Source organism: Vombatus ursinus, unplaced genomic scaffold (genome assembly GCF_900497805.2).
Source record: "Vombatus ursinus unplaced genomic scaffold, bare-nosed wombat genome assembly UNPS02014489.1, whole genome shotgun sequence".
Taxonomy (NCBI): Eukaryota; Metazoa; Chordata; class Mammalia; order Diprotodontia; family Vombatidae; genus Vombatus; species Vombatus ursinus.
The window spans coordinates 787,570-801,630 of NW_020954267.1; the positions used below are offsets into that span (position 1 = coordinate 787,570).

At 42.8% G+C, this 14,061-nt stretch overlaps 1 protein-coding gene across 1 annotated transcript; it reads left to right on the top strand.

The window, feature by feature from the left end:
* The first annotated feature begins 10,634 nt into the window (after nucleotides 1-10,634).
* On the top strand, nucleotides 10,635-13,535 carry FABP1 (fatty acid binding protein 1). The gene is made up of 4 exons (XM_027861179.1): nucleotides 10,635-10,778; nucleotides 11,159-11,331; nucleotides 12,508-12,600; nucleotides 13,435-13,535. Exons 1-4 carry the CDS (start codon nucleotides 10,712-10,714, stop codon nucleotides 13,483-13,485), a joined length of 384 nt encoding a protein of 127 aa, XP_027716980.1. The 5' UTR covers nucleotides 10,635-10,711; the 3' UTR covers nucleotides 13,486-13,535.
* Nucleotides 13,536-14,061: the final 526 nt, after the last annotated feature.

Here is a 14,061-nt window from a genome sequence, read left to right on the forward strand (position 1 = left end):
GAAATGATGAGGGGGAATGGTTTCAGAAAAACATGGCAAGACCTCTATGAGCTGATGCAAAGTGAAGTGAGAAGAACGGGGAGATCACCATGCACAGGAACAGCTATGTTGAAATCATGATCAACTGTGAAAGACTTGGCTACTCTGATCAATACAAGATTCAAAACAATTTCAAAGGATTCATGATGGAAAAATTGCTGTCCTCCAGGGAGAGGAAACTGATAAATTCTGAGGGCAAATTGAAGTATAGCTTCCTTATTTTCTTCATTTTTTTCTTGCTTTTTATTTGAAATATGGCTAATATGGGAACATTTTGCATGATTTCACATACACAGTTGATACTGCTTACCTTCCCAGTGGGTGCAGGAGGGTGTGGGAAGAAGGGAGAGAGTTTGGAACTCAAACTTTACAAAAAAAAAAAAAGGTTAAAATAAATAAATAATAAAACAGGGAGGGGGGAGGGAAATCTGAGGTGGCATCTAGGTCCTGCCACTTAAAGGTTTTAGGAAGTCATTCACCATAGGTTCTTCATCTATAAAATGGGATAATAATATTTTTACCACTTCCCTCTCAAGATGATTCAATTGAGATAAGGGCTATAAAACACTATAAACTTAAAGCTTCATATTACCCATAGTTTCAAACTGCAGATTTAGGCTCATGGTGATCATCCCCCTTAAGCCCACCTCTTCTCCTAATTTCCTTATTCCATTTCAGGGTACCTCCTCCCTTCTGTTCATCTAGATTTATAACCTAGAATTAATCCTCTCCCCTTTCCCTTACCTCCAGTATGTAATCAGTTGCCAGGTTTTATTTATCCTACCTTCAAAATCACTCTAAAAGGATGCCTAGAGGTCATGCAGTGGAGAGAGCACAGGACCTGGAAGCAGGAAGTTCAAATCCAGATTCAGATACTTAATATTTTGTATGATCCTGGGCAAGTCACTTAATCAGTGCCTGCTTCACTTTCCTCATCTGTAAAATGCGGCTCATAATAAGCACCTGCCTCTTAGGGTTTTGTGAGGATCAGAGGAGATAATATTTGTAATGCACTTTGTAAACCTTCAAGCACTATAGAAACACTAGCTATTAGTCTCCAAAGTTGCACATATGCTAAGCAGTGATCCTGTGACTTCTAATTCAATGCCTTTCCAATTATGTCACCCCTAATAGAATGCATGCTCCTTGAGGGCAGAGAATCCCCAGTGCCTTGCACATGGTAGGCACTTAATGTGTTTGTTGGTAATCTCCTTAATAAGTGTTTATTGAAAGTCTATGTCTATTGAATGGGGTTATAGGAACTGTGATATATGAATGTGATTGAAATTTACTGAGAAGCAAAAAACAATGAATATGAGCTCCAGTTAGAAATCCCTGGGTTCCAATCTGGCCTCCAACATTTTATTAGGTCACTTAATTGGAGGCAGTTAAGTGGCTCAGTGGCCTGGAGTCAGGAAGACCTGAGTGCAAATACAACTTTAGATACTAGCTGTGCAACCCTGCACAAGTCACTTAACTTCTTTTGCCTTGATCCCCTGGAGAAGGAAACGGCAAACCACTTTAGTATCTTTGACAAGAAAACCCTACCGTTAGTATTGGCATACTACAATCCACAAAGAGTCAGACACAACTGAACAGTTCAAAAACAACAACCACCACCACTTAATTGTTCTGAAGCTCAGTTCACACTCACCCACAAACTGGAAATAGAAAAATCTAATAGGACTCTGGTACTCATACAAAAAAAATATGGAAAGTGTCGAATATATGTCAGTTATTATTATACAGCAGCCAGGAAAACAATACAGTTTGCATAACAGAGAGATTATCAGCAACTGAGGTATCAACAGTCCTACTCTACTCTGACCCTCCAACCACATTTAGAGAATCTCTTTTCCCTTTCATGTACCAGTTTTTCACAAGACACCGATAAGCTGGAGACCATCCAGAGGAAGGCAATCAGATCGAGGAAGGGTCTGGAGGTAATATTATTGAGGATCAATTGGAGGACAGAGGTGGTTTAGCTTAGAGAAGAGAACACTTCCAGAGAAGACATGACATCTGTGTTCAAGTATTTGAAGGGCTCCAGCAGGGGAAACGGGAAAGGATTGACCTGTTCTTCTTGGCCCCAGAGGGCAAATAGTGTGGGAAAGGTGCCTAGGGCTAAATTTAGGTTTGATAGAAGAAAAATCACCCTAACCATTATAGATCTTCCAAAGTGGAATGGGCTGCCTTGGGAAGAGAGGGGCTTCTCACCCTAGAAATCCACCAGCAAAGACTAGTAGCTTGTGGGTCAACACGCAGTATAGAGGACTATACTGTCTTGGTAGTACAGTGGATGGAATTCTGGGTCCAGAGTCAGGAAGAACTAAGTTCAAATCTGGCCTCAGTTGGGACCCTGTTCAAGTTGCTTAACCTCAGTTTCCCCAATTGTAAAATGGTGATAATAATAGCACCGATCTTGAAGGATTATTGTGAAGTAATATTTGCAAAAAGGGTTTAGCATAGTACCTAACACATAGTAGGCACTTTAGAAGTGCTCATTCCGTTCCCTACTTGTTGAGGAAGGACAGCTAGGTGGTACAGTGGATAAAGTGCTGGGCATGGAGTGAGGAAGACCTGAATTCAAATCCGGCCTTAGAAACTTATTAGTTATGTGACCCTGGGCAAGTCACTCAACCCTGTTTGTCTCAGTTTCCTCATCTGTAAAATGAGCTGAAGAAGGAAATGACAAACCACTAGAGTATCTTTGCCAAGAAAATCCCAGATAGGTTCACAGAGAGTCAGACATGACTGAAAATGACTAAACAACAACTTGTTAAGTTATATTGTAAAGCGAATTCTTTTCCAAGTATGGATTAGACAAAATGGCCTGAGAGAGTTCTTCCAACTTTAAGCTGGGTAATTCAGAGGACTAAGACTGGGGTAGATTTGAGAGTTGGGGGTGGCATGGAGCTTTGGATTGTGGCTAGCATTGAGGTTTGGGCTTAAAATCACCTGGAGATAAGATGTGGGTGATGAGATTAGGGTTGGGTTGAGGTTAGCATAAAGGCTAGCCTTGATATTGAGTATGAAAGGATTAGATTGGGGATGAAAAAGGAAAGCAGTAAAGGCAATCCACATCTAAAACTGAGTCACTGGGGAGAAGGATTATTTTTTTAAATTGGAAAGTCCCCTGAACTTTGCAAAGGAGATTGCATCTATCTCTTCCAGTGTTTGCTCAATTAGTGGGAGGGTGTAATCATTACCCTCAGCTGGCTTCTACCTACAGCGACATACAGACACTTTTATGAATAAGTCCTAGGTTCCGTGGTCTCAAGTGAAAGGTTAGTGGAAAGGGAATCAAACCAATAACCTCTAATACCATATTGATCTATCTGAAGACCAGAGTTGACTTTAAGGTTTAAATCCTGTTTGTCTGGAGTAGCGAACCGTCTCAAAGGAAATCAGAAGAGGAAGACTCATTCTCACACAGCGGTAAATACAGGAGTTGAAATCAGGTCAATTCAGTTCAACAGATCTTTCGTAAGCACCTCCTATGATGCACAGAAAGCATTCTATCAGGCTCTCTTCGAATGAGAGGCTTTTATCTCCAACAGGGAGGGAAATCTTAGGGTTACTTTTTGACCAAGACCAGTTTTTGCCTTTCCCCTACTTTGTAATCTACAAGGGGATAACAGCTAGTACCCAGATAACTATGGAACAGGGACTGAACTCATTAGAATGTGAACTCCTTTTGAGCACAAGCCCTGTTTTTCCCTTTCTTTTTATCCCCCATTCTTAGCACGGTAACAAGCATGACAATACATGCTTATTGACTGACTGTGATTTCATTGATCTAGGGAACTCTCATAAAAGGAAACTTCTTCTAGAAATGTAGGTAGCCACCTGCTCTGAGACAGAGTTATCCAGACAGCTGAGAAGTAAAATGATGCATCCAGGGTCACATAGTGATTATATGAACCCAGGTCTTCCTGGCTTGGAGGCTAGCTCTAACCACTATACCACACTCCTCTCATAGATAATTCTAATTCCAAAAAATACCCAATGAGGACATTGAAGAGGTACAAATTCCCATCTCAGGGCCATGGGAGAAGTCATTACTGACTGAGGGCACTCAGGGAAGGCTTCATGGAGGAGGTATCATTGGAGAGTCCAACGACTCTCAAGAATGAATAAGAATCCAATAGGGAAGAGTGGAAGAAAGGACCAATTGGTTCTAGGCCCAGGAAACTGTGTGAGCAAAGGCCAGGAGGCCAGAAAGATCAAGGCCCATGTGGAGAAAGGTAAATGTATAGAGGATGACTGGAGGATAGATGGGAATAACAGGAGACAGGGCCAGGAAGCTCCAAAGGGGTCAGAGAGTATACGGTGTTGTAATACCCGTTAAGGTGAATGAACCTTATTCAGGAGGAACTCAATAGTTTTGAGAGCAGAGTTTTGAGTACATTGCTTCTAGCTTGATAAGACAGGCCCAAGCCTTCACATTCAGGGCATATCCTTCCAGAATTCAGGGCTGCCTCCATGTCCCAGTAAGACTTCAGAGGACGATTTTCCTGGAGGTGATGTGTGCTGGTCTCAGTCTCAGTCTGATACCTCACCTCCAATTATTGCATTTCAGTTGAATTCAACAAGCTTTTCTTAATAACAATGGGTAGCATTTACATATAGTGCTTTAAGGCTTATAAAACATTTTATGTATATTATTTTACTTGATCATCTCATCAACTGTGTAAGGTAGGTGCTATGATTATCCCTGTTTTATAGACGGAAAAACTGAGGTTAAGAGAGGTTCATCCATTTGACAGGGTCACATAATGAGGCAGTTTCTGAGGCAGGGTTTTAACTCAGGTCTCCCTGACTCCAGGTCTGGCACTGCCTCCTAGGCAAACTAAGGTTAAGTGACTTGCCAAAGGTCACACAGCTAGTAAGTGTCTGAGGCCAGTTTTGAACTTAGGTCTTCCTGACTCCAGCTCTCCATCCATTGATTCACCTTGCTGTGTGAGAAGAGGGATCTAAACTCAGGTTTCCCTAACTCTGAGTCTGGCTTTCACTCTACCACTTCTCTCCCTAAAGGAGAATAAATAAATAAGGCTGGAAAAAAAGGTTTGAGACAGACCGAGTCCCTGAATTTGAGACTCAGATGGAGCCTAGCTCCCATCATGACCAACACAATCCCTGCTACATTAAACCTGGTCCTTAAGTGGTATGAAACCAGTCTTTACTTGAAGACCTTTAGTGATAGGGAACTCACTACCTCTCCTGGGGCTCAGCCCTAATAGCTAGGAAGTTTTCCCTAGTATCCAATTGAATTCATCCTCTTATAACTTCTACCCACGGTTACTGGTTCTGCCCATCTGGACCAAGGAGAATAAATCAAATTTGTCCTTTATATAAAAACACAGTCATCATGCCCTCCCCGAGTCTTTTACCCTCCAGCTAAACACCCACTGATTCTTATACAGTAGGAGCTCATCATTCTGTTTGGTGCCTCTGGATGCTTCCCCAACTTCTCAATGTCATTCTTAAGTTGTGTTGTCCAGACTAGAGTATGTTCTACCAGGTGAAGTCTGATGAAGACAGGGTGCAGGGGCATGATCACCTCCCTGTTCCTGGAAGCCAGCTCCCACTCCTTGGAGCCCAAAGTTTGCATTTATGTTAAGCTTGTGGTCCACTAAAACCCCTATTACTTTTTCAGAGCAACAGCTTTCTAACTGTGCCTTCCCCTTGTATACTTAGGAAATTGATTTTTTGTACCCAAGTGTAGGACTTTACATTGATCTCTGTTAGATTTCATGTCATTAGATTCAGCCCAATGGTCTAGCCTATCAAGATCTTTTTGGATTCTATCATCTGATATGTTAGTTATCTGCCCCCTTCCTCCCAGACCCATCCCCATTTTATGTCATCTGTAAATTTGATGGGCATCTAATCTGTGCCTTTATGCAGATCACTGATTAAAATCAGCCCAGGACCAAGCTCAGAACCCTGGGGTATTCTATGAAGGCCAGCTAGGTAGCACAGTGGATAGGGCCCTGAATCTGGGGTCAGGAAAACTTGCATTTAAATCTAGACTCAGACACTTACTAGCTGTGTCAAGTTGCTTCACCCCTGTTTGCCTCAGTTTCCTCAACTGTAAAATGGAAATAATAATAGCACTTCCCTCTCAGTGTTGTTGCATAGATTGAATGAAATAACATCTGTAAAATGCTTAGCACAGTGCATGGCATATGGTAGGTGTTATATAAATGTTTATGGGTAAATCAGATTGTTCAGTGGGTAGAGTACTGGGTCTGGAATCAGAAAGACCTGAGTTCAAATTCTGCCTCAGACACACTATTTGATCCTAGGCAAGTCACTTAATTTCTGTTTGCCTTAATCCATGGGAGAAGGAAGTGGCAAAGCATTCTAGTATCTTTGCCAAGAAAATCCCATGGACAGTATTGGTGTGCTATGGCCCATGGGGTCACGAAGAGTTGGCTATGACTGACAAATGCTTATGCCCTCCCTCCCCTAGAGATCTGCCACCATGTTGGTATTGAACCACTAATAGCTAATCTTTCAGTCTAGTCATCCAGTGATTTCTGGATCCATCTGACTAAGTAATTATCTATTCCATGTCTCTCCACCTTCTCCATGAGAATAGTATGAGATTCCTTACAAGTTTTGCTAAAATCTAGGAAAACTTTATCCATAGCATTTCCCCCCAAAGACAATTTGAGTAATCCTGTCAAAAGAAACAATGAAGTTAATGGGGCCAGTGGCATTCTGGATGAAGCCAGGCTGGTTCTTTGTAATTACCACTTCCCTCTCCAGATGTTGGCTGATCTTTTATCATCCTCTCTAGAATTTTCCCAGGAATTGAAGCCAAGCTCACTGACCTATAATTTGAAGACTCGAATGTCATCACTTTCTTGAAAATCTGGACAACATTTTCCCCTTTCCAACCTTGTAAGTCATTGCCATCTTCCATGATCTTTCAGATATCACTGGCAATCATATCTACCACTTCTTTCGGCACCAGAAGATATTGTTCATCTGGGCTAGATGGCTCAGTGGATAGAGCACTGGATCTGGAGTTAGGAAGACTTGAATTCAGATTTGACCTCAGACACTCCCTAGCTGTGTGACTCTGGGCAAATCACGTAACCTCTGTCTGCCTCAGTTTCCTCATCTATAGAATGAGGACAATAATAACACCTACATTCCAGAGCTGGTCTGAAGATCAAATGAGATAATACTTGTAAAGCACTTAGCACTGTGCCTGGCACAGTGTTTTATAAATGCTTGTTTCCTTTCTTAGTATCTCTGTGCTTATATTAAATACCAACTTCATGCTAGTCATGATGATTATCTCATTTCTAGTGTGAACCTTCAATGCCAGGTTGAAGAGTGAATTTGCATTTTATCCTGCAGACAATGGGAAGCCACTGAAAATTTTTGAGTGCAGAAGTGACGTGGTCATGCTTTGGTCACAGAAAGATTATTTTGGCATCTGGGTAAAGAATAGATTCAAGAAGAGAGAGCCTTCTTGAAAGAAGAGAGACCACTTAGGAGGCTACTCCAAGAGGTGATAAGGACGTGAGAGTTTGGGTGGAAAAAAGGGGAGAGATTTGAGAGATTCTGTGGAGCTGAAATCAACAGGACTTAGGGGTGAATTGGACATGGAGGCTGAGAGGGACGGAGAGAAGAAGACTGAGATTCTGAATCAGGTTGGCTGGTTGTCCTCAATAGAAGAAGGGAAGTTTGGGGGAAGGATGAGTTTAGTGGAGAAGATGAATTCTGTTTTGGAGGCACTGAATTTGATGCAGCCTGGTGCAGTGGACTGAACATGGATATGGATTTGAGCTCAACTCCCACATCAGATATTTACTAGCCCTATGAATCTGGGCAAGTCATTTAATAATAAAGAAAATAGCTAGCATTTATATAGCATTTTAATGTTTGCAAAGCACTTTATGTTGTCTCATTTTGTCCTCACAATAACTCTGTGAGGTAGGTACTATTATTATTATCCCCATTTTGCAGATCAGGAAACTGAGGCTCAGAGAAATTAAGTGACTTGTCCAGGGTTACACAGCTAGTTAATGTCAGGGGCAGTATTTGAACTCAGGCCTTCCTGACTCCAAGTCCAGTAATCCATCCACGGTGTCACTTAGCTGTCTACTTAATCTCTCTGGACCTCAATTTCCTCATGCATTAAAGGAAAAAGTGGATATAATGCTGTCTAAGGTCCTTTCTAGAATATGTGATTCTATGTGCCAGCAGGTCACTGAGACAGAAATATCCAACGGGCAGTTGGAGATGTCAGACAAGAATTAAGGAGAGAATTTAGGGTTAGAAGGATAGACTTGCATATCAACAGTAAAGAGAAAATTATTAGACACACAATCGATTAGGATCACTGAAATAGAGTGGAGAGAAAGAAGACAAGAAGAAAAGGACCTTGGGGAAAAACCAACACTTAGGGATTGGCAGATTATTGATGAGTCAGGAAAGGAGACTGAGAAGGAGAGGTCAGAAAGATACAAGAACCAGGATAAGAGCATTGTGGAAGCCAAACAGAGGAGAAAGTCTTCATTGGGAGGGGCTGGATAGCAGGGTCAGAAGGCCAAGAGAAACAAAGGAATGTGAAGACTAACACAAGGACATGAGATGGTGTTCAGAGCATCTAGGCTGTATGTAGCATCTCGCTCTTGACTTAGCCCTCGAATGACAAATGACATTTGTTCCTACATCCCTCTAATCCATCTACCTGTCTCTGTTTTGGTGTGAGTGCTCCTGGTCTGCTATAAGACAAGCAAGGGCAGCTTTCTGAATAAAGAGGAACCTTTGAAAAAGCATCATCACTGATGAAACACACCTCAGGCAGACATGGGACTGACTGTCATAGTGGTACCTGGGTTTTCTACCTCTGATTCCTCTCTGCCTTACTCCTTCTACGCTGGCCAGTGTCTGTAAGCCAGTGGGGTTATGGCCCCTTCACCTCTGTCCCTGGTCCTGGTCCAGATTGGCAACAATGCTCCCTCCCTCACCTTTTTTTCTGTGGGCAGTGATAAATGCTTATAGTCCCTGATGGTGAGGAGGTTGAGGAGGTGGAGGCTGGTAAATGGCTGGTGTTCAGGAGTTCTGAGCTGCTAAGTTTGGCACCAATACCCCCAGCTCCCAGGTTGCCTAACAAGGGGTAAATTGGCCAAGGTCAGAGACACAAAGCAGATGAACTGATCAGGATTGGGGTCCTGAGTGAGTGGTTGCTATGCTCCTAGCCTGAGAGATATAGGGAGACCCGTCCTCAATAAATAAACAAAAATGAATTTTAATTAAAAAAATAAAAAGGGCTTCCTAGCAGCTTAGAGAATATCAAGTACTTGGTACTCAATTGATAATTAGAGTTCACAATCACACTGCTGTGTCATCTTCCTTTCTGATTCCTTCATTGGTCTTAAAAAGGCAAAGTCCCATTTATAGATTCTCACATGTCGCTTTCTTTGCAGTTATAGCTCTGAGATGAAATGAAATTTTGTTTCAGTAGGACATAGGGGAGTGCACACGGAGTGAAGGACAGTATGATGTTGGGACTACAGAATCACCACATTTGAAAAATGCCCCTAGTGTAGTCGTTGGGCAGCTAGGTAGCGCCATAGTGCGTAGCGCACCTGGCCTGGAGTTAAATAAGACCTCAGACATGTCCTACCTGTGTGACCCTGAGCAAGTCACTTAACCCTGTTTGCCTCAGTTTCCTCACATGTCAAATGAGCTGGAGAAGGAAATAACAAACCATTCCAGTATCTTTGCCAAGAAAACCTTGAATTGGGGTCACAAAGAGTCAGACATAACTGAAAATGAAGGAACAACAAAAAGTTCAGTTTAGGGGTCTGTGCTAAGCTCTGAGAAAATGAAAGTAAAAATCCTAAACTACGAAAGAATAACTCAGGTTGCATTCCATTCAGCAAACATTTATCAAACGTCTGTTGTGTGATATACACTGAGGAGACAGAGATAAAAATGAACACTCCCCCCTCCTATACACATACATACACATACACATGACAGCGCGCACACACACACACACACACAGTAAAACATAAGCTTCTTGCAGTGAGCTCTGGCTTCAAATCCAGTACCCTGTTTTATGCAAAGTCCTGTAGGTGAAAAATGACAAGATGAGCCTCAGAAATCCCTGGAAATCCACCCCAGCTCAGTGTTTTACAGGTTGTGTGACCTTGACAAACCTTGGTTTCCTCATCTGTAAAATTGGGGCAACTATAATTCGATCACCTACCCTATAGGATACTTGTAAGAATCAAATGAGCTAATGCATGGGAAAGCACGATGTAATAAAAAAGTGTCACATTGATAATATTTCTTCTTGTTGCCACAAAGCAAAAGGACCTCATTATTTTCCCCTGCTTATGCCCGTGGCCACCGTCCTCCCCTCCCAGCCTCAGACAGTCTGGACAGTTGCATAGATCACCCCCTGCTCCTGTACCAAGTGACCAGGCACTCCAATTAACTGCCACTATGCCTACCTTATCCTTTTTTGCTGACCATTGCTCCCAAGGAGTTAATGATTGAGCAGAACCATAAAACTTCCAACCGATAACCTCTGACCAACATTTGAAGGGAACGAGCCCCCTATAAAACCAGCCCCTCAGGGCCAGGCCAGGCACCTTCTCTCCCAGCCAGTGTTTTGAGAGGACATTCCTCCACCATGAGCTTCTCAGGAAAGTACCAGGTCCAGTCCCAAGAGAATTTTGAAGCCTTCATGAAGGCTGCTGGTAAGTGCTTAAGAAAACAGTCTTTGGGCATTGAATGTTGGGATCAAAGGGGAGGGGACATTATACTGGCGGTTGCCAGAAAGGGATAAACTTAAAATACTTAAAGGGAATCGGCAGCAAGTGAAATAATCCAACTAGTGAGACTCTGGGCAGGCATTCGGGAGCCTGGATTGGGTGTCAGGGTGAAGAACGCCCTGGCTCTGCTCCTAATTCATTCGGTGACATGGATTGCATCATCTCACTGTTCTGAACCTCGGGTTTCCTCATCTGGAAAATGGGGATAATAATAGTTCCTACCTCCCAGGGCTGTCACGAGACCCAAATGAGATCATTTGGCTCTTAGATGCCTTCTAGGTCTGAATCTTTACTGTATAAACCAGGTTTACCTGATGACGTCATACAGAAGGGAAAGGATGTCAAGGGAGTGTCCGAAATTGTACAAAATGGAAATCACTTCAAGCTCACCATAACTAGTGGTAACAAAGTCCTGGTGAACGAGTTCACCCTGGGCGAGGAGTGTCAGCTGAACACTCTGAGTGGAGACAAGGTCAAGGTAAGAATATAACTTAATTCAATTTAGGGACATGTTATTCATTAAGGTGCCACCTGTTAGGCTCTGGGTTAAATTCTGGAGGAGATGTAAAGATTAGTTGGTAATCCCTGGAGGAAGCTTGCCCTCTCCTAGGGAGATAAGACACAAAAATATCTCTGTTAGTCAATATGTTGCAAGATAGGTAGATTAGATGAAAAGCACTCTGGTGGAATATGGGATAGAGGACCAGCCCTGAAGCGGTACCTCTAACCCACATTGGCTGTGTTCAGTAACTGACTTGTTTCCTTCATAACCCAGCCCCCTCCTACCTTTTCAGTCTTCTCACACCTTACTCCCTGACACATACTCTTCCATCCAGTGACTCCGGCTTCCCAGATGTTCCTCAAACCAGACCCTCCGTCTCTCAGCTCCAGCATTCTCTCTGGCTATCCCCCGTGCCTGGAACGCTCTCCCTCCTCCGCTCAGACTGCTGACCCTGCCGGCTTCCTTAAAGTCCCAACCATAATCTCTCCCCACTTTTCTACAAGAAACCTTCCCCAGTCCCTCAGTTCTAGTGCCTTCCTTCTGTTAATTATTTCCGACTTATCCAGTCTATGACTTGTTTGTACATATTTGTTTCCCCCATTAGATTGTAAGCTCCCTGAGAGCAGGGATTGTCTTCAGTACTTAGCACAATGTGACACATCATAGGCGTTTAATAAATATTTATTGACTGATTCATAGACAGCAAAAGGAAGAGAAGAGAGAAGGGGAGAGAAGGAAAAGAAAGGAAAAGGTTTAGAATTAGAAAACAGTCCAGCCAGTGAAGTATAGAAACAAGGAGTTCTGCAGGGAATCTGGCTTGGGCACTTACCCCAGGGGTGTGTGAGACAGCTCAAACTGGCAGGAGAGAGCCAATAGTTAAATTTTAAGTGTGAGCATCTACCCCTCAGAAAATAGCAAACACTACAAATCAAGGATTGATTTATTGTTTCATTGATTGCCTACTTTAAAGTGATGGAGAAAGTGTTAACAATGCAAATTATACTCAAATATTAATAATACAGATTACAATGAAAATTTGTGTGTACATTTTTTTCCCTCCAGAAAACCAGTTGTTAAACATTTACCAGTGCATCCCTGGCTCACCCCCAGTCCCTAGGGCTTCCCAGAGCTAATCCTTCTGTCTCCCTACAGGCTGTAGTGAATCTACAAGGAAGTAACAAGCTGGTGACAACTTTCAAAGGAATCAACTCTGTCATTGAACTCAATGGAGACACACTCATCAGCGTGAGTGATCCGGTGTTTCTCTTTCTGCTTGGTTGTGGGGGATGGATCCAAAAAGCATTTCGTGAACACCTACTAAGTGTCAAATACTGGGGCTACAAATAGAACCAGGGAGACGGTGTCTGCTCTCGAGGAGGAGGGAAGAGGGGATGAGGGAAAGATAGGTGAAAAGATGGAGGACAGTAGAGAGGAGGGAGGGAAGAGAAGATGAAAGAAAGATAGGTAAGATGAAAGACAGCAGGGAAACAGGGGAAGAGGGGAAGAAGGGATGAGAGAAAGACAGGTGAGGGGATGGAGGACAGTAGGGAAGAGGAAGGAAAGAGGGGAGGAGGGAAAGACATGGAGGACAGCAGGGATGGGGGAGGAGAGAGGGGAGGAATTATTGCCCAACACCCTGTGTAAAGCAGCATGTAACATTTATGGCAGACTCCCAGGGAGTTGCGTGGGTGAACCCTAAGGCCCCTTTCAGCTAAAAATCCATGATGTTATCATCCCTCCACCCCCGGTCACCTAATCCTCTAACCCCATTCCTGCTAATCCCCCTTCAGGCATTAAACCTTTTCCAGTTGGCATCTCTGTCATCCTTACACTGTGAACCTTGCTGGGAATATTTGTATTTTTAAATGGGGCCCTAGAAGACCCCAAAGCCAACCTTCCCCAGGGTTCCCTCAGGAAGCATGGAGAATCCATACAGAAACCCAGAAAGGTTGTCAAACCTACCTCTAATATTTCTAACATGTTGGGGTCATTGACAGCTATGACATGCCAATATACTCTTCTTCAGCTATAGAACACATTCCAGGAAAGATTAACACTGGATTTCTTCTTGGCTTTCAGACCTTGACCTTGGGTGATGTTGTCTTCAAGAGAATCAGTAAGAGAATTTAGACATGTCTGCTTTTCATTTATTTTTGGTGTGTAAAATTGGTATAATAAAATGTGGCTTGTTAAAAAAAAAATCTGTCCTTTGAATGACTTTACAAGCATATTTTTATTCAAGGTTTTAGTGATGCCTTTTATTCTTCCATCACAACCATTTCTGAATTCACTGTGCCCACCCACCCCCAATGAGCTGAGCCTTGTAAGAAAGAAAAGCAGGCAAGCAAAACCAAACAACAAAGTGACTCCATTTGTTAGTATATACAGCATTCTGCACCCATAGTTACCCATCCCTTCAAAGAATGGAGAGAGCCAGAAAAAGTGAATAGTTTGAAAGATTTTTGCAAATTACCATTCACCTAGAAAGAAATGGTGCTGACTTTGGGCTTGATGGAATAAGTTGTTACCTTGTAGGGTGATTTTAGGGGGGCTTGTGACTCATGTCCCCCCATTCCTCACCACTACCCTCCACGAGCACCATTATTTATATTTGCCTAATTCTGTACCTGAAATGCTAAGTCCAAAAGCTCTTGGTTAAAATGTGTGTATGTGTGTGTGTGTGTGTGTGTGTGTGTGTGTGTGTGT